The 25306-nt window shown below is 37.3% G+C and overlaps 1 protein-coding gene across 8 annotated transcripts; it reads left to right on the top strand.

Annotated features, from left to right (window-relative positions):
- The first annotated feature begins 1376 nt into the window (after positions 1-1376).
- On the top strand, positions 1377-24875 carry UPF3 (Smg-4/UPF3 family protein). Of its 8 annotated transcripts, none has more exons than XR_013241341.1 (13): positions 1383-1825; positions 3228-3334; positions 3766-3861; positions 3938-4036; positions 4208-4287; positions 9997-10110; positions 12052-12199; positions 15119-15219; positions 15361-16081; positions 16403-16534; positions 16632-16684; positions 21129-21257; positions 23979-24114. XR_013241341.1 is itself a non-coding variant. In XM_077375499.1 (12 exons), exons 1-12 carry the CDS (start codon positions 1686-1688, stop codon positions 24183-24185), a joined length of 1782 nt encoding a protein of 593 aa, XP_077231614.1. In that variant the 5' UTR covers positions 1377-1685; the 3' UTR covers positions 24186-24875. The 8 variants fall into 8 exon arrangements, 6 of the variants coding, with proteins under 6 accessions (XP_077231614.1, XP_077231612.1, XP_077231617.1 ...); XR_013241342.1 differs by having other exon boundaries at positions 1385-1825; positions 16403-16527; XM_077375499.1 differs by lacking the exon at positions 21129-21257 and having other exon boundaries at positions 1377-1825; positions 15361-15802; positions 23916-24875.
- Positions 24876-25306: the final 431 nt, after the last annotated feature.

Raw genomic sequence — 25306 nt, 5'->3', positions numbered from 1 at the left:
AAGTTTGCGAATTTCTATTTAACATTCTCTAACCATCTATTCCCATGGCATAGATAATCAATCGCCTTATCGCCTTGATTTTTGAGATCCGGACCATCGGCATGTAGGCCCACAAGATCACTGGTCCTGATTAGCAATCATGCGACACGTGTAAGGTAGAGATGAGCCACACTAGCAAACTACATGGTACTTCATAAGTAGGACTCAATTCAACATTATTAATAGGCTATTGATTTTTGGCACTACCATATTTTGATAATTGAACAAACTCACTTTGTCTTCTATTGCTTCAACAGTTTCCAAAGGTCCCAAAAAGCAATCTGAAGTCAATTAAAAAACAAAAGACAAGCTGGGTTCGTGCAGTTATTAAAATTTGTTCACAAACTCGACTCGTCTTTTATTGCTTAAACAGCTTTCAAAGGTTACAGTTCCCAAAAAGTTTTTTTTTTTGATACGCCCCCAACAAGCTCTCAGAGGCCAATTACAAAAAGAAAAAACAAGCTGAATTCGTGCAGTTATTAGAATTTGGTCACAAACTCATATCGTCAAGCAGTTTTCAAAGATAGCAGTTCCAAAAAAGTTTTTTTTGGTAGGCCCCAAAAAGCTCTCGGAAGCCAATTAAAAAGAAAAAGAAAAAACAAGCCGAGTTCGTGCAGTTATTAAAATTTGGTCACAAACGCATCTATCTTTAATTGCTTAAGCAACTTTCAAAGGCCATAACAGTTCCGCAGAGCTTTTTCTTATTGGCCCCAAGAAGCTTTCCGAAGCCAATTTAAAAGCAAAAGACAAGCTGAGTTTGTGTAGCCACTACAATTTGGTAGTGCAAGTATCACTGGCAATGCTACGTATGGACCCAAAGTCCAAACCCAAATCTCTCTCTACCATGTTTCGATAATTGCACAAACTCATATTGTCTTTGTATTGCTTAAACAGCTTTCATAGGTCACAGCTCATTGCTAGGGTTGCAACTTAGGTCGGGTCAGGTTGAGCATTTGCTAAAAATGAATAGGAATCAACCCGAACCCTACCTGATTTTAAGGTAAAAAGCTCAACCCGAATTCCCAAAAATCGACCTGAGTTGCACCCCTACTCATAACGGTTCCCAAAAGCCTTTTTTAAGGCCCAAAAAATTAAAAAAACTCTCCGGAAGCACATTTAAAAAGAAAAGACAAGCTGATTTCGCACATTTATTTAAACATGGTAGTGCCAATATCAGTAACCTATTTATATACGGACCCAAAGTTCAAACCCAAATCTCTCTCTCTCTTATGTTTTTCCCCGGGCTCTGTTTGGTTAGCTGGGATTTTAGTGGAAGTAGTAGTCAACAAGGAGGTGACAAGGGTGGGATATGTGCAGACTTATAGAGAAGACCGGAAATTTTGGCAGTGTGTTTGGTTGGATGTCAAAGCATGTGGAGAGTGGAGCGAGTGTCATTAACGAAATAAATAGAAGAAGAGAGAGAAAGAGAGAAAATACTCGTCTCTCCGAACCGCGCGAAATCGAATCCCAAAATCTCTCTTAGATATGTAATTTCACGCGTAGAGTTGCGTCCGATTATAAATTGAAGCATCGAATTCCAGCAGTTTGTGTCAATTTTTTTTTCTTCTTCTTCGATTTAGGGTTTTTTTTTTCCTTTTCCGTACTTCTACAATTTCTCTCTCTATTTCGGAGAGAGAATTTCACATATGAAGGATCCATTCAATCGCACGAAAGTAGTTATGCGGCACCTGCCGCCGGCCATTTCTCAGTCGGTGCTCGTCGACCAAATCAACGGCCGTTTCTCCGGTCGCTACAAATGGTTCTCTTTCCGCCAAGGCAAGAACAGGTTAGGGTTTCATACCTTTCAAAAAAATTAGGGTTAGGGTTTCATACCATTAAACAATAAACTGGTTAGGGTTTTAAATTCTAATAGTTTGTTTGCTTGTTGTGTTGAAATCCAAACCCTGAAAAAGCTCGGAATCATTTACAGGAACAAGTTTAGGCATATTCTGCTAATTATTTATTTATCGCCATTAGGGTTTTAAATTCTGCCAGTTTGTTTGTTTATTGTGTTGAAATTCAAACCCTGAAGAACCTCGGAATCATTTACAGGAACAGGTTTAGGCATATTCTGCTAATTATTTATTTATCGCCATTAGGGTTTTAAATTCTACCAGTTTGTTTGTTTGTTGTGTTGAAATTCAAACCCTGAAGAACCTCGGAATCGTTTACAGGAACAGATGTAGGCATAGTCTGCTAATTATTTATTTATCGCCATTAGGGTTTTAAATTCTACCAGTTTGTTTGTTTGTTGTGTTGAAATTCAAACCCTGAAGAACCTCGAAATCGTTTACAGGAACAGATGTAGGCATATTCTGCTAATTATTTATTTATTGCTATTAGGGTTTTAAATTATACTAGGTTAGGGTTTTATACCATTAAAAAAAAAAGAGGTTAGGGTTTCATTCTCTCTTATTCTTCGTTCATCTAGAATTTTATTTTTTGTTTTTTTGCTTTTCTACGTATCGTTTCTTTCTTGGGATTTGGAGGATTTTGGAATCGTGTCAACGGTGTTTCAAGATTTTTTTTTGTTTTTCTGGTTAGTTTAAGGTATTTTGGTTAGGGTTTAATGTGTTGGAACCACGTCTAACGTACTCTAGGGTTTTAAATTCTAATTGTTAGTAAGTTTCGTTGAAATTCAAACCCAAAAAAGCTTGGAACCGTTTATAGGAACAAATTTAGGCATATTCTGCTAATTATTTATTTATTGCCATTTTAAGGGATTTTTAGGATATCAGAATTGTGTCGTCGTCTGTTTCGATTGTTTTTCAAGATTTTTTTTGTTTTTGTTTTGCTTTTCTGTCCAGTTTAAGCTACTTTGGTTAGGGTTTAATGTGTTGGAACCACGCGTGAATTCTCCTTTAAAACCGGAATGATCAATATAGCGTACTCTAGGGTTTTAAATTCTAATAGTTTGTTTGTTTGTTGTGTTGAAATTCAAACCCGAAAAAGCTTGGAATCATTTGCAGGAACAAGTTTAGGCATATTCTGCTAATTATTTATTTATTGCCATTTTTAAGTTGGTCTCTGGTATGTTAGAAATGACAGACAAGTAGCACGGTGTTGGTGATCAGTTTTAGTTTAAATGTTTTGCGTATGAACACCTAAGTTTATGTTTATCTCTTTGGAATATGTGTATTAAGGTTGCTCCACTTACAGAAACTTAATGTCTTAAATGGTTTCTGCAGCCAGAAGAATCACAGGTATTCGCGCGCCTATCTCGAATTCAAGAGGCTGGAAGATGTTGTTGAGTTTGCCGAGTTCTTTGATGGGCACGTGTTTGTTAACGAGAAGGGTAATACTTAACTTGAGTAAACATACTGTTGTCTACGTTTTATGTTTTCCGAAATTTTGGTCTGGGTTCACTCGAGGTTGAGTGCAAGTCAGTTGTGTAGCTTAGGGGTTTCTTAGAAGTCTATATGGGTCTTATATTCTTATGGACTATATTTTGTTCTGGAAAGGTAGGTCAGGTGAACATATCATCTTGCTGAGGGATTTTTATCTAGAATTGTTTGATTTGCCTAGGCATGATTAGAGGTGTTTAAGACCAAAACCCACTTTTTTCTTATATGTATTTGTTTTTTTATTATTATTCTTTTATAACCAAAGTGCCACCCCACGAGCTGCACTCAAATTTGATAAGGGAACACCTTTTTTTGTTGGGATCAAATATTGAAGTAGCACTTATTTTTTCTGCCCATTTGGGTTTTGAACACATTCTTTCAGGGACCCAGTTTAAGACTATTGTAGAATACGCTCCATCACAACGTTGTCCAAAGCCATGGTCCAAAAAAGATGGTCGTGAAAGGACCATTTTAAAAGGTAACTATTTATTTATTTGGTTAATTTGGAGATCGTGAGTATTATGCAATTCTAGAGTGCACTCTCTTTGGTGTAGATCCTGAATATTTGGAGTTCCTCGACCTTATTGCAAAGCCCGTGGAGAATCTTCCTAGTGCAGAAATACAACTGGAAAGACGAGAAGCAGAACGAGCTGGTTAGTTATATTTTGAAGTATACACCATATTTAATTGTTAAATTACGTGCATATGTTATTAATCATGAAAGAACATTCAAGTTTCCATTTCAAAAATAAATAAATAACCATTTCAAAAAAAAAAACATTCAAGTTTGTTTGATGAAGTTGCCCTTTATATTGCTCCTCCAGGTGCACCGAAGGAGACACTCATAATTACACCACTAATGGATTTTGTTCGACAGAAACGTGCTGCTAAGAGTGGGTCTCAGGTAGGTGGAAATTCGTATTACTTTATTGTAACTATTGCTTTTGACTTCTAAAGCAGGTATTCTATATGAGAACACCAATCTCAAATACCCTGGAGGTTATTTCTACTTGGAGAAAGAAAGTCATTCTACATATAAAAAAAAAAAATGTTACCACTTAGAGAGCATAGTACCAGTTATTGTATGTTTTTTTGTAACACTGTTGCTCTTTTATACATGTTTTTATTTACGTTTCATAGCATTGTTGCTGTTTAATTGATGTTGTAAAGCGGCATTCTGTATTTTCAGTACTGGGGTCACCTCAACCATGGGGCGTTATTTGATTTTAATAATTTTTCTGTTATTTCTATCATTAAAAAAAAAAAACCTCCAGAGGAAAACATTATTGGCGATTGCCTCACCAACTTGGTTTGATCTATTCTGGTTTTAAGAATTGATCCTCGAACTTTTTATTTTTTATTTGTTTTGTGCCGTTTTTTATTGGATTCGTTTGGGATCAATTACAGTCCCACGGGTATTAAATTATGGTTAGTGGCGTTATTTGATTTTAATAAAATTTCTGTTATTTCTCAAAAAAAAAAAAAAAAAAAAAGGAACCTCTAGAGGAAAACATTATTGCCGATGGCCTCACCAACCTGGTTTGGTGTATTCTGGTTTTGAGAATTGATCCTCGAACTTTTTATTCTTTTATTTGTTTTGTACCATTTTTTATTGGATTCGTTTGGAATCAGTGACTGTCCCACAGGTATTAAAATATGGTTAGTGGCGTTATTTGATTTTAATAATTTTTCTGTCATTTCTCAAAAAAAAAAAAAAAAAAACTCCAATGGAAAACATGATTGCTGATGGCCTCACTAACCTGGTTTGGCCTATTCTGGTTTTTGAGAATTGATCTTCGAACTTTTATTTTATTTTATGTGTTGTGCCATTTTTTATTGGATTCATCTGGAATCATTTACAGACAACCCCAGTTATTCAATTATGCTTATGTTGTATCTGTTGATCAATTATCACAATTTAACCATTGGTATGAGATTTTCTTGGACACAACCTATTATCATTGAAGACAAACCCACTAAGGATTACATGCTCAAAAGTGTCAATGTGCTGCAATTGGTGAACTCAGAGATTAGTTGCAACGTAGGCCTTTTTGTTGAAAATATGTATATTGAAACTAGGACGGGTTCTCTGAAGTTTGAATCTGAAACATGTCTTCAGTATACAGAACCTTTTTTGGTTGACCAAACTTGGCTACTTTATCGCGATGGGAAGCATAGGTTATTGGATTCAATATTTAAATATAGAATAATAGAGTTACTCATCCTTGAAGTTGTTTTAAATCAACATCATTGTTTGCTAAGCGATCTCTATTGTTGTTTTGTTTGCCTCCTAATGAATGACAAAATTGCAAAGCCTCTATGATGCCCAATTCCCCAAGACATTTTTCATCCTTTTCTTTTTGTCCGAAATCTACATGGGGACCAACGTTAGATTTTAGCCATTTAATCCCATTCAATTTTGTCCTTCAATCCAAAGATGGCTTAGTGGGGGAAATATAACCAATTTGAAGCGATATAGAAGAAGCTTTGCTTATATAATTGAAGGGTTTATTTTGGAATTGAAGGGAGTGGGATGCAATTTATAAGATTCCCCAAAAGGCACGGACCATAGCTCAAAATGGGACTGATATTGATAATTAAATATGAGATCCACCATTCATGTTTCTATTTGCCAAATTATGGATAGATTTGGAAATAGGATGTGTGTAGAGTGTGGACCAAAAATGTTGTAGTGGGGATTAGATTTCTTTGGTTGGTCATTTGATGGGGACCATCCCAAGGTCCAAATTTTAATTTTTATTAATTTTTACCTGTCTTTTAAGTCCCTTAAGTTATAGTAGGGTTACCATATTCTTTACCCATCAATATTACGTAAGTTTTTTTTTTTTTTTTTGAGTTATGAGTGTTTTAAATAGGGCCACAGAGGTACTGTGGAAATTTTAAGTGGGTAGCAACCTTGTAAGTCATTAGAGGGCATTTTAGTCTCAAAGTATTAAGTTTTCTTTAGGCTTTTAGAACTTTCTAGTTCTCTTCTTTTTCATATATATTGTAAACCTCAATGCACTTTTCTTATAATTATGATGGATGCTATGGATGGATGGATGAATGAATAAAAAATGATATTTCTTTGGTGCTTGGCAAAATTGGGGGTGTGAAGCTGTCATGGTGCGATGCCTTGATCTTCTCCAATGTGCGAAGCCTGGAACCTAGGTGTGATGCTTAGGGTATTGCTATTATGATTCTTGCAGAATCTTCTTCATTTTTGGTGAGATGCCAAAGAAAACTATTCGTGGGATGCCTTGATATAAGTATACTATTTTTTTTTCAGTTACTTGAAATCTAGATTTCTCCTATTATATCTTTTTTTTTTTCCTCAATTTCCTCTATAAAAACAATATGCCCGAGAATCAGAAATATTATTTACCCTTAAATCCTCAAAACCCTAATTTCCCTTTTTGTTTTACCCATCCCATCTCTGCATAATTCACACGCCCCTGAATCTTATCAAAACCCTTACTTGCAGCTTCCCGGCATGCGATGCCGTTTGCACCCTTCCAAACCTACTCTAAACCTAGTAGAAATATTTTTCTAATTTAATCACAAATTTTATTACCCAAAATCATATTTTAACCCATCCTTTTCAACCCTATTCCAAATATATTTTCCCATATTGTTAAATCATACAAAAATTTCAGTTCTTTGATACTCAAATGCCTTCAAGAACCTGCCTTAAACTCAGCCAGTGATTAAAATTAGTAGACATAATCCCTTCCATAGATTCTTCCTACATTAGTTTGGTATCAGAGCAAAGTATTAGTCTTTTCTTCGATTGTCCCGCATCATCTTGTTAGTAGGGCTTGCTCGGGAGGATATCTCTAGGGTTTAGGGACTTTTAAGTTAGTTTTTGGTTTCTATCTGTTGGATCCTGGCCTATAATGGGGCCAAGTCTTTCATTTTTTATTTTTTTTGTTTCTTTGAGATGTTCATGGCTTGCTCAATTTTACCGGGGTCGCCCTCCCACCCTCCGACTCGCGATCCGTGGTTGTCGAACCGAAATGTGGATCGTTTGCGACCCGGATCGCCAAAATTGGCGACACGCAGGCAATTGAGAGATGCATAGAGAGAGGGAACACTTCGGCGGACTAGGAAAAGAGAGTTGCACGATAGTTTATTAGTTTGTTCATGTTTTTATGTTTTTATTTCCTGGGTAGTTATTTTATGTTTGCTTTCATTTAAGATTGAGAATGCAATATATGTTGGTATTTAATTTAGTGATATTTGGAGATCTTCAAATTTTATGCATTATGGATTGGATTGGAACTGGAATTTTCATTTTGAATATATATGAATGGCATACACGAGGCTTTTTGGTTTTGCTTATTAAATGTATGTATTATAGACTATAGAATGATATTCTTGTAAAAATATATGAAATTATATATATGGTACCAGAGCGACCCATATTTGTGCTCCAAATCGAACTGCGAACCGAAATAGCGAACCTTCTTAGTCTACCCTCATCATACCACGTACCGAGCTACCATCGTACCTCGTACCAGTTCCCGTACTGCGTACCGGAAAGAACCGTGTTCCAGGTGCCTGCTCAGCTTGTGAGCTCTTTACATTTAAAAAAGCTTTCTTATCATTAAAAAAAAGTTGATTGAGCTTTATTATGTAAATTGTCAATAATGCTCTGTTTGGTTGCCGGGTTTTTTTTGTTCCTGGGAGTTATGTGGGAGAGTAAGTTAAATTTTGGTCCCATCCCATGTTTGGTTGCCTTTCAGCACTAGGTTTTTTTTTAATCCCACTCTTGTAATGATTACTTGTGGGGTGAATTTTTTAATCCCACTTTTGTAATGATTGCCTTTTCATCCCATCCCAAGATAACCCCAGGAACAAAAATAAAATCAGGAACCAAAAATAAGCTTGAGAAGAATTTTTTTCTACCCAACAGTTCAAGCAACCAAACAAAGGTTTTTTTTTTCCCACCATATCTCCCAGGGTATTTTTTTCTCCCACATAACCAAACATGGGATTTTTATTTTACCAGGATACTTCTAGGACTTTTTTTTTCCCACCTATCTCCCAGGGTATTTTTTTCTCCCACATAACTCCCAGGAACAAAAAAAACCCGGCAACCATACAGAGCATAAGAGTTTTGGGGCAGAGGTTTTGGTGAAAGTTTGTTGGAAGGTTTTTGATGGAAAGTATTGACTTTTGAGAAGGCTTCTATAAGACTCGGGTACATTCTTTATGGTCAACTGTAACCTTACATAAGATATTTAGTCCATGACTAGATGTGTTGTGGTGCATTCTTTATGGTCAACCTCTTGCCTGTCCCTTGATCTCTCTTCAATGAGATTACATCCTTGATATCTTTTTTTCAATGGTAAAGTGATTAATTATATATATATATATATATATATATATATATATATATATATATATATATATATATATATATATATATGAGAAAGAGAGGGGAATATACAAGGATGACCAAGAAGGTCCTGCCCAAGAGAGAAACAAAAAGAAAAGACAAACAAATAAGATACAAAGAAACTAAAACTCTCAAGGAGGAAGGAAATTGAAAATCTCTAGCGCCCGCATCTCAACTCCATCCCTGGGAAGTCTATCCGTCTCAGAGTTTGCGGATCTTTTAACATGTTGAAAGGTTACCTCCGACCTGCCAATGCGATCCCTAATCTCATCAAACCAGCGAGCAAATCTCCAATACATCCTTGATCTCTTTGAATCTCAATGCTTGTTTGTATTGTGATGCTCCAACATTATGGTAGAATGGCCCTTTTTGCATTATGTGGAAGTTGGCTGAGTGACACAACCAGGAAAATGCTGAACTATAGGTAAATTACAGCAAAACCAACAAAAAATAGGGCAAAAGTGGGGATGAAAATCAGCGATAAGGTTGCTGCTTTAGTTCAAGCTGTTTCACAGGGAGAACCTGCACATGAATTCCAAACCTTTATTTTCCCTTTTGCAATAAAAGCCCCATAAAAAACTTCTTAACCTTATATACATGTTTTTCCCCTAAACTCATTCCAATCTCATCCCTACAAATCTATTTCAATGACTACCTTACGTAAAATTCACTTATATAATAAGGCCCCACCAGGCACCAACTCATAACGTAAAGTTATAAGGTGTTAACTTAAGTGGGTGGTCCCCACGACTTAAATAATTTAAATCCATGATATAAAAGCAAAACCCCACAACTTAAATAAACCCCACACACTAGGTTAAGACTTGAAACTGAACGTTTTTCTGGTCTCCTTTATACCTAAACTTTTTGATAATGTCTTTAAATTGTTGCTACTTGATCATCTTTTGTGCATGCTAACTGAGAAAGGTATTGGATTGCTGGTAAGCATTGCTTAGATAGATTTCATTCTAAAATGACCCTCCTCAATTGCATCTATTTATGGGACACTGTTTCGCCTTGACAATACTATCTTAGCTCTGTCATTTATACACATTATCTGATTTGGCTGTGGTTTCAGTCTGTATGCCCCGTGATTTCCACCACTGTCCATTTTTACATTGTAAATTGAGTTATCATACTTTTCTTCAAATCACAATGTCTTTAATAGTTGACAAGCATGCCCTCAGCTTCATTTCATGACATCTACGGCAGAGGTCATCAAATAATGGGAAGCTTAGCAGAAGAGCTGGAGGAGCTTCAGCTGGAAATTCTAGTTCATCTTCTACCAAACGAGGTTCTGAGAAGCGAAGGGGCCCCACTTCTATGGTATGCACGCTTTGCCCGTAATACTTGACACCTGATACTTTGCTTTTCATGTGAACAAAACTTTTTAATGCTTTCTCTCTTCAATGTTTATTTGGTACCACTGATTATTGTTTCGAATTCATATGCTGTCTGATTTCAGAGTGAATACCTGGAGTATATTGTTTCTATGTAATTTGAAGTTTTTTTTTTCTTGTTTCTGGAATTTGTTTGAAGTTTAGGTGAAGCATTAACTGTCATCTGAAGGGAAAGTTCTACTCTGATTTTTTAGGGTGTTGCGTCCTTAGTGACTTTGTTTTAGGAATTAATGGTTTTACTTTTGCTCTGATTCCATGTATTTAGTTCTTTTCATTTGTAGAACAATTCATTATCCTTATTGACAGAATTCTTGCTTAGCCAGTATGGAGGGGATCGTGGACGAAGGAAATTAAAGGATTTCATTATTTAACACATGCATTGATTTAGCATGTGTTTTGGGTATATTTCTTTTAAAAATTTCATGTTCAATTGATTGTAGGTACAGTTTTGGAATGGAAATGGTTATTTAATTAAAGGTTCTTACATAAAAATTGAATAAAGTTAAAAGAGGAAAGAATTTTGAAAAGATGACCACAAGAACTCTTCTCTGTCCCCTTAGTTTAATGTTCTCTAAAGATGTCTCAAAAGACACACAGGAGAGGAAATATGGTTTTAAAAGAAGCAAAACGATCAGTGAAAAAAGGGTTTCTATTCAGTCATTTAATGTAATAATTGCCTCCTTGAATTTTTCATTCAAACAGTAGATCTTGACAAGATGGATAGTCTGCATCTTTCTGATTTTAAAATAAAATAAAATGGGGACAGTCTAATTTTGAAAATAGCGATGGATCAATGGAGAACCATCAAAGTCCCAAACTGGTCTAATTGTCAAATGAAGCTGAGAAAGGGTAAATAAGAGTTTCTTCACCTTCGGACCTTGCAGCCCTTAATTTAGGTTCAACCTAATGGGAGAGTAAAAAAAAGATTAGTTTTTTCTGGAATGGCAAATTGCATTAACTAAAGCAAAAGACCGAGATGGTCCATACAAGCAAAGAAACGTCGAAAAAGCGAAAAGCAAAAAATCAAGTCTAAATCAAAAGCAAAAAAGATTACTTTTTTATTTTTATCTTTTAAAAGATTAGTTATCATGATTTTTCCAAGAGGTTTACTCCTTTCCTTTGACACAAAATGTATCTCAAGACATGAGATGATCTCTTCAGATATGCCTAAGATGACAGCAATATGTAATATCATATTACACGTATGAGTGTATGCATCAAGGCATGGAAGCTATGACTTCACCTGTTCGTCTCTATGCTAATGCCTCCCATGCCCTAAAAAAATGTCCCTAAAGTAGCTATTAATTCGAAATAATCCTAAACATCCTAGCTATTCTGTTGTTCTTAACAAAGAGAATATTGGGATTTATCTTCTAGCTTAGTCCAGTGATATCTCCTTGTTTGATTGCACTTTCTTTAACTTTTTTTTATAGATTGCTCATTGTGTTGGGGTACTGCACAGTTAACCAAAAGCCTCTCTCTTGGTCAACCCAAGAGGGCTTTCCTGAAGCATCATTGTACCCAGACTCTTTTTTCTAACTGGTGCACTTAACATGTTTTCTGATTTATGCTACTGTTTTTTTATCAGTTCATCTTGAGGACTTTCAATTTGGAAACTGTAGAAAAGTAAACATCAAAGGGAAATTATTCATTTTTTTTGTCTTATGAGATCTTTTGTCACCTCTGTAGGTAGTCTTATTCTCCATGATTTTGGTAGTGTATGATATGTAACTTTTTCAACTGCATGACATTGGGCCCTGGCCTTTTTGTTGTTTCAATTGTTTGTTTTGCTCCACATGCTTGTGCTTTACAATGCATGGTGATGGGGTTATTCGGCTTATACCCATGTCACCTGTTTGGTCTGCAGTATGTTTTGAGGGACAATTCAAAGAGTGCACGTGGCAAGGAGAAGTCAACTTATCTTTTGGTGCCAAGACGAGAAGAACAACACCTTTCAGATAAATCTGTTCTGGTAGCTGCGGGAACTGGAGCTGAAATATTAGAAGATGAAACTGGTATGGTGGGCAACTGAATCTTATATGTTTCATTGGCGATTCCTCTAACTCCTTTAGTTGCTCTCCATTTTCTAGAAGTTCTATACAAATGTATTTGTACAGATATTGCCATGGATTACTTGCTCACATCTCACTTATTACCATAGATACATACTTGAGGAAGCCAAATATTTTGATTAGATATTTTAGATTTGGTACTGTTTAGTTGTTGGTTGGAGATATTGTCTTTAATTTATGATTTACTGCACCTTTTCATGAAAATGTTTTGTTCATCTGATGTTTCCTGCAATACATAGGGCTATACACTCTTTGCACCCGACTCGTCTTTGTTTCTATTCATAATTTTAAAACTCCCCGCGGCATCGTGGACTCCCCCGAGTCGACTCCCTTTTCTCTTGGCTGTGTTCCATGTTTTGCCACTGCGTTCCTTGTTTTGCTCTACAGAGTCAATAAAAACTCCTTTAAATCTCCCAGTTATGACCGCGTCAACCGAGTACTTGATGGTGTCATGCCGAGTCGACTAGGATTTTCTTTGACCGCGTTTTGAGTTTTGACCCGCATCCACATTTTGAAACATTGGTTTTATTTAGTGAGAGATTTAATGCCATGGATTGCTGGAGGTAAGTTCTTTCATAGATAGATTAAGTTTGCTTTGTGAGAAAACCAGATACGATATGGCTAAAAACTTGGATGTTTATGATTTGTTTTGGTTTTAGTCTCACCCACTGCACACATATTGCTTTGTTATCCAATGGTTGCACCTGTTTTGGGAACTCAACCGGGTTAGCCCACAAGTGGAATTTCATTAAACAAGTGGAATTTCATTAAAAACCAGAGATCCAGACAGCCAAAGCTAGTGCTAGCAAGATAGGAAGGAAACGAAAAGAAAGCAAAATTACAATCTATGCATCTCATGTAGAGCTCTCAAACCCTAACACGATACAGTTGAATTAGCCCACAAGTCGATTAAGGTACTTCCTTTCCTGTGAATATCGGAGTATGTACACTCGGTGCCCTGTACAGTGTCCATAATCTCCTTAAAGAAATGTCATAATATGCATCGGAGAGTATTCCTCCCCTAGCGAACTAATCATGTAAAAAAGGAGTCACCTTCCACCCACAACTTAGCTTCACAAAGCTGAGAAAACAGCTTGACACCACTCCACAAAACAATAACTTTCGCCTCTGTCACATCACAATCAATTCAAGGGCCTGCAAAAGACCGAAGCAGCTTGCAATTAGGGTCAGAATAACCTCTTCAAAGCCCTTCTCCTGGCAGTAGAATTATTGCTATGAGAGATTTTGCTACTGCCATCGAAATTCAGCTTACTCCACTGCTTAGCTTAGGAAGCGCAAATCTCACTGAGAGGGAGGGTGGCTATGCACTAATCCGAATCGATTCACTAACTATATTTGGAACAACAACCTGGGAACCATTTCGATTTTAATCTGCATTCATTTGCTTCAACAATTATCCAATTAATTATCTTACCAATTTATCTTACTAATGGAATTAGTTTTACCTTTAATAATCTTCTGATTTATAACCTTCAAGATGATCCACATTGTTGATGTGAAAACGGATTCTTTATAAACACTTTAACTCTTTCATTTCCCAAAGGTTTATGCCACTTGGACCAAAGAGATCAACGCTGTCACTAAGATATAGGCTAGCACAAACAAGGGATTCCACACTCCTTACGAGTTAGTTTCCTCTGGTATTTACATAAGCTAGAGCTATGCAACTTAGAGACAGAGCCTGGTGGTTGGACATGGCTACAATGTTGATCTCGAACAAATCTACAATTGACGTTATGATACCGGTTTATGATTCAACTTCATGGTTCCAGGTTTAGGTTTCAGTATGCGTTTCAGTTCATGATGGAAATGAAAACTTGTTGGTTTTTTATTGAAATCTTGGTGAATTACTATAAAATACGGAAAAGTATGAAAACATATGAACATTTAGACAAAACTTCGAAAAGTGCTAGAACAAGCTCAAACATAGTCAAAAGCCATCACACAAGCTAAAAACTACCAACAATAGTTTTTATAGCATCGAATACCTTCAGCATTGAATAGCTAGTTTACATGTATGATAATTCAAGACATACCACATTTCATATGTAACTTATATAAATATTAACCCGTACGAGTGTGGCACTTTGGCTTAAAGTCATGGGTATGCTTCCCATTGACGCGAGTTCGAACCCCCCTGGGCTTACCCGATGCACATGGTTTATGGGTGATTGCGCGCATCTGGAGCAAATAGTCCCGCCCTAAAAATTGGGGTGGGGATACCTATGCCATAAAAAAAAAATAGAAACATTTCAGTTGCTTCGTGTCAATTTTGGTGAAAATTTAAATGTATCTCAGAAAAAAAAATTCAATAGTCGATGTGTAGCTCTTGGTTACAGATATCAACAAGATACATCAAATCTAGATTCAACTAAGTTAAATTATTGCATAAAATTTCAGGAACTAACCTTTAATTAATGACCAAGCCAAAAGGAAAAAATTGTAGCAAAAAATAGATCTAATCTCATTTTCTAAATCATTTTCTTAAAAAAAAAAAAAAAGATCTAATCCAAGTTGATTACAACCGTTGATTTAACCCACAAAAACTTGCTGAGATTTGTACAAAAATATTCGTATTCTTAGAGTTCTCTTTTCCAAGAAAATCCCATGAACAAGAAATAAACCCACAATAATGCTTGTAACTGGCACCAATTTTCTCCTTAGCTATTTACTTGGTGCTTGCCTCGATAAATCACTGAACCTTTCTTATTGTGTTATTTGTTTTAAGTGTAATTGCATCTCCCATTTCCCTATGCATCTAGTGATCCTGATCCTAGCCAGTTCTTTCCTCTTTCAAGGACTAATTATTTACTGGATTTTATTTATTTACTGGATTTGCAGTTGCTGTCACTGATGGAACTACATCTGGAGTATCTGGAGCCATTGCAAGTGGAAAGAAGAGGCTTCTGCTTCCAAAAGGGAAAGAGAGAGAAGTTTCTCATGTGAGCAATTTATAACTTTGATCTTGTTTTTCGTCAATGTTTTTTTTTTGCTCAATTCCAAGTCATGTTTAAAATTCTTCCTCTATTTTATCTTGGTGCAAAGTTTCTACTAATTGCTTAAGTTTTTAATTCATTACGCAGGCATCTAGTGGTGAATCACAGCAGAGTGTAACATCTCCGGTGAGAAACTCGTCAGGTTCAACTACTTTCAAACAGAATCAGCGGCGTGAAGCTAGTGGGAGGATTATCAAAAGCATACTTTCGAACAAGGAACCACGTCAGAATCAATCAGCGGGCACTGCGGTGCAATCTGAGCCGCAAATGCCGACTTTAAATATAGACAAGGACAGACGTCTACCTCGGCCAAGCAATACTAGTATTCCTTCGGCTACATGCATCCCCGATTGTGATACCAAAAGGACTATTGACGATAAGGTTGTTGGAATTGATAGACGCACTCGGAATAAGGATAGACCTGACCGGGGTTTCTGGACTCTTCGTCGTTCAGATGGATCTCATGCCAGTGATGAATCCCTCTCTTCATCCTCTCTACCTTCACAGTTAGTATCTGATTCTTTAGAAGGCATGTCTATTTCTCAGCAAGTTGCTTCTGGGGCTAGTAATATTGGGGATGATATTATGAACGATATTGATAGTAATAACAGTTCATCCTTCATGAAATCTAGAAACCTGGATATAGGAGCTCATAATCCTGGGTTAGTGTGTGGTACTGATTCACTGTCAGCCTATGATCCTCCATTAGATCATGGAGAAATGAAAGTTGACATTCTCAGTGCAAGCAGGAGTGCAGAAATTAAAACCCTTGGAAGTGGACGGAGTAGTCTTCCATTGGTAGAGAATGGTTAGTTTCTGCTGCTGAGGCCTAAATTGACTGTACGCATGCACGCACTAGGGATTTGCTAGGGATCACCGGAGAAAGGCATTTCGCGGCCGGCTGTTGAACGAGAGAGCAGCCACCTTAGATGAATTAAATGAATAAGACGATCTGTTGAAAAGTGAGCCTTTGTGGCTGCTGTCTCGTGCAATAGCCGGCCGCGAAATTCCTTTCGTCCCCAGCAAATCCCTATAAATTAACACACACACACATGTTTATGTATATATCATTTTAAAATTTCACATGATTCTTATTGTTTCTGTTTGTTTTGTTTGTCTTTTTGTGTAGGTTCACACAAACATGTTGGCCGCCGTGGACTAGTACATGGATTGAAGGAAGTTGATGGCCCTCTTAGTTTATCTGAGGGGAAGTCTTCCAAGAGAGGAGGTGCTATTGGTTATGGTTCCCATGAGGTGAGAAGTATGTAATTTATATTTTAAACTGATTTTTTTATCGCCATTTGATTATACCTCTACATGTGTCTTTTTACCTAATCTTCACCCTTCCACATTTGCAGAAACAAGTATGGGTTCAAAAGTCAGGTTCTGGTACTTAGGTTTCCTTGAAATGGTAAGATTTTTTTTCTTTTTTCTTTTTATATTCTTTTAACTGTCTTGACTCTGAAAATTGCATTGAGAGTTTTACAGTTGCACTTTTAAGGTAACCTACCCAAAAAAAAAAAAAGCATGACCAAGTCGGGCTAATGTGTTAAAACTGGCCTCTGTTCCATGCTTTGCATTCTGATGCTTATATATGCGTGTGCGTGTGCGCACACGTGCGTGCATGTTGAGAATATGGAGTCAAAAGAAGTCAAAAGGGAGGAGACAAGCATTTTGATTTGTCTACGAATTACCTCGGAGAATAGTGTAAGTAGCGTTTGGTTGCGCGGCATATACTCTGAGAGGAGGAGAATAAGTAAGGGTGTCATTACCAATAAGGGAGAGAGGAGAGAGAGAAATTAGGTAGCGTTTGGTTTTGAACGTGTCTCACACACGTGTTGTCGACACTCCCAAAGCCAAGCACGCCATGAAGCTCATATGTACGAGTTGTCTAAATTAGGTAAACACAATATTCAATAAAAAAACAGAATGTCACACTTGACACGGTACAAAAAATGTCCACACACCCACATCAAGTCTAACACTTCTAGAAATACGAGTAAAAATGTCGAAAGGAGTGTCGACAACACGTGTGTCGTGTCGGACACGACATGACACGTGAGTCGGCAATAAATTCTAAGTGTTGGCCAAATCATAGTTTAAAAGTGATGAGGGGACAAGGACTCTATGTCACCAGACAAGCAATTATTACATGGGAGACATCCAAGGGAGTAAAAGGGGAGTCTAATGCTATCTTGGCAACCAAACAAGGAATTTGTCTTCTGTGACAGCTATTCTCCAACAAACTTCCTGGAAAATAAAAACCCAACGAAAACCAAACAGAGCATTATGGAGTTTTTTTCCTCTTAGAGTCCTCATTGAGTTTAGAAACCCTTTAAAAATAAAACTCTTTTATTTAATCTGTTTCTAAAACAAAACAAGCATACATAGCCAAAAACAATTTTCTCATATAGTGTGGTTTCCATATTCAATTAGAACTCTCTCCAAATTAGAAACCTTTTCCAATTAGAACTCTTTCTCCCTTTTCAAATTCCAACGAATAGGAATTGAGATATTATTGGCTAATAGGATTTCACTTAACTCCCAACTAATAGGAATTAAGCTTCTATTAAGCACTTGTTAATTAAAACATGCATACACCATAAGTATGTTGTATCTCCTCTAATATACAAGTATGCACCCTATGTATGATGCATCTCTTCCCTGTATCTCATACAATGTATCTAATTCCTTTCCATGCGTACGATCATATCCGGAACCCAGATCCTCCAATGATTCATAAGGGTCTAGTGTTATGAGTGTGATTGATTCAGGGATCCAATGGTCAATCCTGCAGGACCCACAATGGGCCCCACTACAATCTCACGCAACGTATTCCAACAACGATCGCATTAGGCAAGTGGCCAGCACCACGACATTACCCTGAAGATGACCATTAGTTCAACATACCCCTAATCACATCCAATGTGTGTACGTCCCTTCCTCCAATCCTCATTTATTGAGTTGAGTCCCACTAAGGGTGGACATCAATTACCCATTGGGCGCACTCAATGGTATGCCTTTCAATCAATCAACTCGAGCCCGCAAATGCAGTTGCGAACACCTTTGAAAATATCAAAATAACCATTGCTTTTCAGCAAAATCATTTGATAAACAATTTATCAAATCAGCTGGCCAGCTAATATTTATAGGCTTTGTTGAGATCGAAACTGTAAATGATTGTCCTCTACAAGAGAGGTGGATGATTCCTTGTTGGGCATCACTATTGATCCCATGAGTTACCTAATGACCTAGCACTACTCGTAAGTAATCCCGAATCGGGGACTACTCTGAGATAGACCGAAGCCATAAGGTGCGCCTGTTGACCAAAACAACCCCTTTGGTCTAAGGGCATATTAATGCGTCTTAACTGAGAGAATAACCGTATCCAAATCCTCGTCCACAGGCTTATTCCGTAAAGTGACCCGTTTAGTTCATGAACCATTCATCACACCAATTCTAACTGCTTAAGGTCTACTACCCCAGTGATCGAGATAAGCCACCCCAATGCGTGTATAGAGGCATGTCTGATACTGGTTGTGTACAGGTACGAGATGTCCAATCTCAACCCCAACCAGGAACATTCTAGGTCAGCAAAGAACCGGAAGGTTATATCTCCCTGCCACATAATCTCTGTGTGCATGACCAATCCTATGCTGCTGCCTAAGGACAAACTTGTGTCAAGAAGCACATCACACACTCTTGTAACGTACCCAATAGATGTCATGAAACAATAAATTCTTATTAAAATAATGGTTTCAGAACACCAACAACCGTGTGGGCACTCTTCCAACTTCTAGAAACTTCTCACTAAAACTCATGAAAAACCTAGTCACTTGAAAACCCACGAAATTACAAACTAGCCACAAAGCATCTCATGGACCATATGGGACACATCTAATTGCTAAGACTCATAAAAACCCAACAACCGTGTGGGCCCCATCTTAGTTTTGAACTTCCAAATAAGTGCCCCATTATGTCTATTCTTCCCCTTTTATTTTTTCTGCTGTAGGTTTTAATTTAACATTTTAACCCCTATTATCTACCCAAGGCTTGAAAGAACTCTTACCATTTTGAGTAAATGGAATGATATTGGTTGTAGAGACAATAAGCTTGATTTCTTTGGCAGTGAATAGTTCCAAGTACAATCAGGTAACGGTCGACCTTTCCATCGAACAAAATACTTATGATGACCACTACTTATAGTAGACATAATTTGTTCATCGATCACATCTTCTTGTCTACTTGTGATCACATCTTGTCTTCTTTAAGCGTAAGAACTATTAGCAGGTGAATAGCTTACTACGCATCATTCATTGTTGCTTCATCAGTCTCATGGTAAAGCATCAAGTCTGCTGCATTGCAAATAGGACTAATACCTATGATTTGTGGACACGGATACGAGTGTCGCATGTCGACACGGACACGGCAATATCCCAAAATTTAGATACGGGGACACGGCTAAAATAGAAAGTACATATAATCGTGATTTGTGGACACAGATTTGCGTGCCAAGTTTTGACACGGATACAGGGTATCTGACATGGCAACCCCTAAAATTATAGAAATAGTAGCATACACATACATACATGTAAAGTTATTGACACTTCTAGCAGTACATTTAAAATTGTCTAAAGGAGTGTCGACACGTGTGGACACGGGTGTCGTGCCGACACGACACGACACGTGTGTCGGCAATAAATTCAAAGTGTCGGCCTAATCATAGACTAATACCCATGTCACTAGGCAACTCTCAGGCAAATTTTTTTAGCATTAATCTTCTTTATAATCTTGTAAGGTCCCACACTCCAGAGTGTATTTTCTTGAAAGCACCTTAAGTAAATCGTTTTGGCCTGATATGATCCATCACCATAATCCCTTTCAAAATACAGCAAATCTGCAGTACAAATCAGGCCCAGCCTTATAAGATTCATTGCTTAAGGCTTTCTCATTTTGACTTGATCATGAAATTCTCTCATATGCCAGGCACATCCTTTTGCTTCGACATTAAGTCTAGCTTCATATAGTAATGGAACTAAAACAGTTGACTTCTTTGGTTGCACAGCAAGAACGACAGACTCCTACTAGTAGAATGATTTCATCCCTAGGTGAACCTCATAGCATGGTCATAAATCTCTCCCCCAAGCTAAGGTTCACCACTTCAATCTGGGCCATCGGTCTGAGAATGGAATGCACTAGAGTACTGTAACTTGGTGTTCAACTTCTTCATAAGGTTTTCCAAAAATAATTCAGACTTCACGTCATGTTCAGAAATTACTGTCTTTGGAAGACCATGAAGATGCACCACTTCCTTGTGGAAAATCTTAGCTAAGATAGAGTGATAAATATCATACTTGATGCATAAGCTAGCAGTTGCGAAAGGCATAGGGTTTTAGAGGGATGCTAGGTGCATTTGTATTCTTCGTACTTCATTTTTCTCTTTTTCACTGTTTTCTTTTCCTTTTCCCTTTCTTTGTTTAGTTCTTCCCTCACCTCGTTTCTCAAGGGAAGGGGTATTTTTGTTGTGTTGAAAGAACCCAACTTGAAAGACGAAGTAGGGGCATTGTCACCAAAATAAGGGGGTGGAGACCGGGTTTACTGGTCACTAAACACCACTCCATTTTGCAAACTGGTATGCTGCAAACCTGTCCACAACATATTTCGTGGTGATTCCACAAAAAACTAGCAAATTATGAATAGATGGGGAAACTAAGTGGTTCACCCCCAATTTCAATTTCCAATTTTGACTTTCATATCTCCAGCTCCCATATTTATTATCCAATATCCACTTTCCACTTTTGAGTATTGACTTTCAAAGTCCCATATATTTAGGAATTTGACGGCGATTTGAGTAGCTTTCCTAGGTACAACCAACGATGATTGAGAGTGAACCAAACTAGCAAATCAAAGATGCCTACCACTAGTGGACCGGGTTTATAGGAAAGTGGCAAACCGCGAACAAACCAAGCAAACCAATGAACCAGGTAACTAAGGCACAAATAACGGCTCCCCAATTTATATATTACATGCTTAAGTAAGCCTTAAAATAATTTGCTGCCAATCAATCTTTCTCTCTCTCTATGTAAATATATAATCTAGGTATATAATGAAATATGTAGCCTGTTTCATCGTGGCAGTGTGCGCACTTAAGCAATGGTGCAATTTTGTTCTATTATGTACTTTAACTATGAGGAACTGCTATCAAATGTGTGTATACCACTCTTATTTTAGAATGAAGTAGTTTCTACATGGGATTGGGCCTGTAGCTCAATGGTTGAGGCTTTGTTTCTCATCCTCGAGGTCGCTGGTTCGATCCCAGCTTACCGGAAAAAAAAAAGTTTCTACATGCCCTGATATGCTATTCACAAACTGTTTTGAGAACCGTTTAATATCGGGTCCCTGAAACTCACACGAATAGCAACTGATGCAAGGGTTAAAAATGTTCAGATCACTTTAGAGTCTTTAGCATGTTTAAGAAAACACAATATATGTGTACCCCTTAGGTGCACAATGGGACCCAAAACAGCTAAGTGTCTTCATCTTATGCCAAAATGCTGGAAGTTCATGCATTTTTTAAATGCCCAGATATGCTAGTGCCCATTAAAAAAATCTCTACACATAATCCTGAGGGTCTTCATCTTTGGCATCAGAATCCAAAATTCAGGAACTGTTTAATCAAATTTTGGCACATCTTTGGCATTGATAAGAGGCTGAAAGATCAATTGTGCTCCAATCCGGCCATCACAACCATTATGAACGATATTCTGACGGGATAATCCTGAGGGTCTTCATGATTAAATTCCCACATTTTTTGGTGAAAATCTCGATCTTCTGTTAACTCAGTGCAGTCCAGGTATCCCATGTAAATAAAAGGCGAGTCTTGTTTATTTGATGCTTTAAGCTGTGTACCTTTGATGTTCCTTGAAGTTTGTTATCATGTGGGTGCCAGTTCTAGGGCATATCTTTGTAGAGCAATACCTTAGTTTATTTGATGGATCGAAGGGATGCTTGTAGCAATTTTTTTTTTTTTGAACGGTACGCTTGTAGCAAAATATAAAGCAAAATATTTGAAATGGATTTATTTTGGAATGATTAGTCTAATAATTTGCTGTTGCTTTGAAGTTGTCATTTTCTATTACAACCCTGAAATGTTGTCAGCCCTTAGGTACTTATTTGGCATCCAAAGGCTCCACCCCCTGCTCCTCTTCTTAACTTGGTTGTTTAGCTATGGGTGTAAAGATATATGAATTGTTCAGTGTATCTGATACTTTTTTTTCGTTTCACACTTCAATTACCAACCGCCAAATAGAACTTCCAATTCCGATTTTGGTCCAAATGCAAACAAGTCTATTAAGGAATAACTCTCACCCAATTTTCAAAAAAAAGAAACGAAAAAGAATAACTCTCACCCTACTTCAACTAGGCTAGATGGCATGCGGATGATATTCAAGGGGTTGTTCACCGTCTCAATGCAGATGATATTGAAGGGGTTGTTCATTATCTTAGACAACCATTATAATAGTTGGACACATAAGGTCATGTTCGATTGCGATTGTGACAAAAAGTTCATTAGAAATACAGAAGACCGAGATGGTCAGTACAAGGCATAAGCAAAATAAAGAAAGTACAAAATACTGACTGTAATAACTCAAGGGGGAAATGAATAAAAAAGAGCCAAAAACTCCTTAGAAACACCAAGTCTCGCCAAACTATCCGCCATCTCATATCCAGATCAGCGCATATGCTGAAAAACTAAAAAACTACTTAGGGGTCTCTCACCCAGTCAAGCATCTCGTCGAACAATCGATCAAATCTCCAAGGATGTTTTTTTAACCCCGTTGAGCCAACGAATATCATTCAAGGAGTCCCCTTCCATCACTACTTTATTAAAACTATTCGATTGTTTATTCCGGTGTAGATGGCAGGCAGGCCTATAGTTCTTGGTTTCAATAGGACTCCTTACGAGCGTTGTTTCTATCTACTATTATCTAAAAATAATCAAGTTAATGACTGGGCGAAAGCAAGAAAATAACCCCGGATCTCCTGCAGGAATGATTTGGAAGTATTCAAAATTAAACGTCATTTTGAGTCCAATAATAGGTTTGGGGCTCACAATTGGTTGTTACAATCTCAAACGTACAGGGCCTAGATGTTACTGTAGATGGGGAAAAAGATCCTGTATTCAACATGGACACCAAGTAGCCACTTTAACTTTGTGTGTAGGGCTGTGATCTGCAAGCTTTGGCAACATTGTTCCTCTTTCTTGCACTATTCATTTTTATTTTTAAAAATGCGTTCCTGTACTAAAACAATGATAAAGAATCATCCCACGTCATTGTCTATATGATTTAAACTATTTGTTTCTATCTTTTTTTTTAATTAAATTACTTGTTACTACAATCTGGAGACTCCACAATTGCTCGATATTATCGACTGTTTTTACAAGTCCTAGTTCATAAATTTTTTTTTTTTTTTTTTGGGAAATGATTCCTAGTTCCTAATTGTACAGTTTCTATGCATATTTTTTAAGTTGTAGCCTCTTTCTTTTCTTTTTTTTGTAGTCATTATGGTTCTCCGAATCCTGTAAGATTTAATATTTCCACGGGATTGCTTCGACTATGTGCTATCTACCATTGTAACAGGGAGTAGCTTATACGACTCATCCATTGTTTACACTTTCCAGCATGACCAATTTTCTTCTGCAGCTTTCATCAAACAGTGGTGACTTCATTTGGATGGTTGGCTTAATCCGTTCTCATTCTTGGATTCGTTACAAGTCTAAAACAGTAAAATCCCTTACTGGTGCTGGCTTTATTACCTCGTTTAAGAAATGTTGCCGTATCTCAGTCTTCAAGGCACGGAGAGCCACGAGTCCAGAGGCAGTACACAAATCTCTTGTTGCTAGCAATTGATCAAATGTATCTGTGGTTGAAATTCTCCAAGAAGATAAGTTGATCCGAAGACACGTTTTGAAGGTTTTACCTACATGGATTTCAGAGCATCCTATCCTAGTACACTGTCAAACAAAGATAGAAAGGAGTTTACTAGATAGACACATTCCTCTTCTTTTCAGCAAAAGAGTGGTGCGTTTCTCATGGGGTGATATGAAATGGAAGTGGGCTCGACTCATCTCGCCGATGACTCAACTGGGTTCTGAGCTATTCTTGTTTTAGGTTAATTTGTTCTTGGATGAACTGTAAATATAGATGCCAATAGTGTGTTGCTTTTCACCCACTGTCTATATAGATATGAGGTCGAAAAACCCGTATATGATAGCTGAAAACTTGTTAAATCCAGGTAAATAAGTCTGTTTGAACTAGACAGATTGTTGAGAAGTGGAGAAGAGACTGCCGTGGACACTGCGTCGGCCGATCGGATCGGTTGGCGGACAGGGAAAGTGGGAAAATTGAATGGGAAAGTAAGTTCATTTGGGTTTTGTTGGGGTGTTCTGGTGTGGCTGAAATGAGGGATTGTTTTGGTGTTATGAAGCCTGTTTTTCTGGTATTGATGTATATTTTTCTCAGTGGAACCTGATGTGTGGCTGATCTGTGGTCTCATCTTTTGCTTGGGCGTTCCATCAATGTTGCATGAGCTATTTCTAAGTGCTAATTAGTATTTGCTTAAATCCTACCACTGGCATTGTTTGGATTGCAAGAATATTGTCAAAAAGTTTGGAAAAGAAAAAAAAAATTTCCTTTCCAAAATTTCTGTTTTTCAAAAAGTAACATGTAACATGTACCATTGCAGTTCAGACTTTATTTACAGGGACTTCCAATATATAAATGACATTCCTCCAAATAATCATTAACTTTATCATTTCCCTCATTGTTTTTTCCCTAGAAATGTTTTTCCTGCAATCCAAACATGGCCTTGTTGATTCCCATTTTGCTGTCCAATATCAATCCCTTGGAGAACCATTCAACCCAAATATGCAATGCACGAATTTCTCCTACCAAAATGCAAGGGGGTTTAGTTGCACCCACATTTCATAAAAAGTAACCAAAATGCTCCCATTTTATAGAGAATTACTGAA

This window comes from Tasmannia lanceolata, unplaced genomic scaffold, assembly GCF_043159265.1.
Source record: "Tasmannia lanceolata isolate RefF3 unplaced genomic scaffold, GAP_Taslan_0.1 ptg000054l, whole genome shotgun sequence".
In the NCBI taxonomy this organism is placed as follows: domain Eukaryota; kingdom Viridiplantae; phylum Streptophyta; class Magnoliopsida; order Canellales; family Winteraceae; genus Tasmannia; species Tasmannia lanceolata.
This window is presented reverse-complemented; position numbering and strand designations above follow the sequence as displayed.

Excerpts from the sequence above, each read along its gene's own strand:
- UPF3 (XM_077375497.1), top strand. The coding sequence starts at position 1,686 with ATGAAGGATCCATTCAATCGCACGAAAGTAGTTATGCGGCACCTGCCG. Across the intron at positions 1,826-3,227 it reads TTCCGCCAAGGCAAGAACAG|CCAGAAGAATCACAGGTATT; the intron begins GTTAGGGTTTCA and ends TGGTTTCTGCAG. Across the intron at positions 4,037-4,207 it reads ACGAGAAGCAGAACGAGCTG|GTGCACCGAAGGAGACACTC; the intron begins GTTAGTTATATT and ends TTGCTCCTCCAG.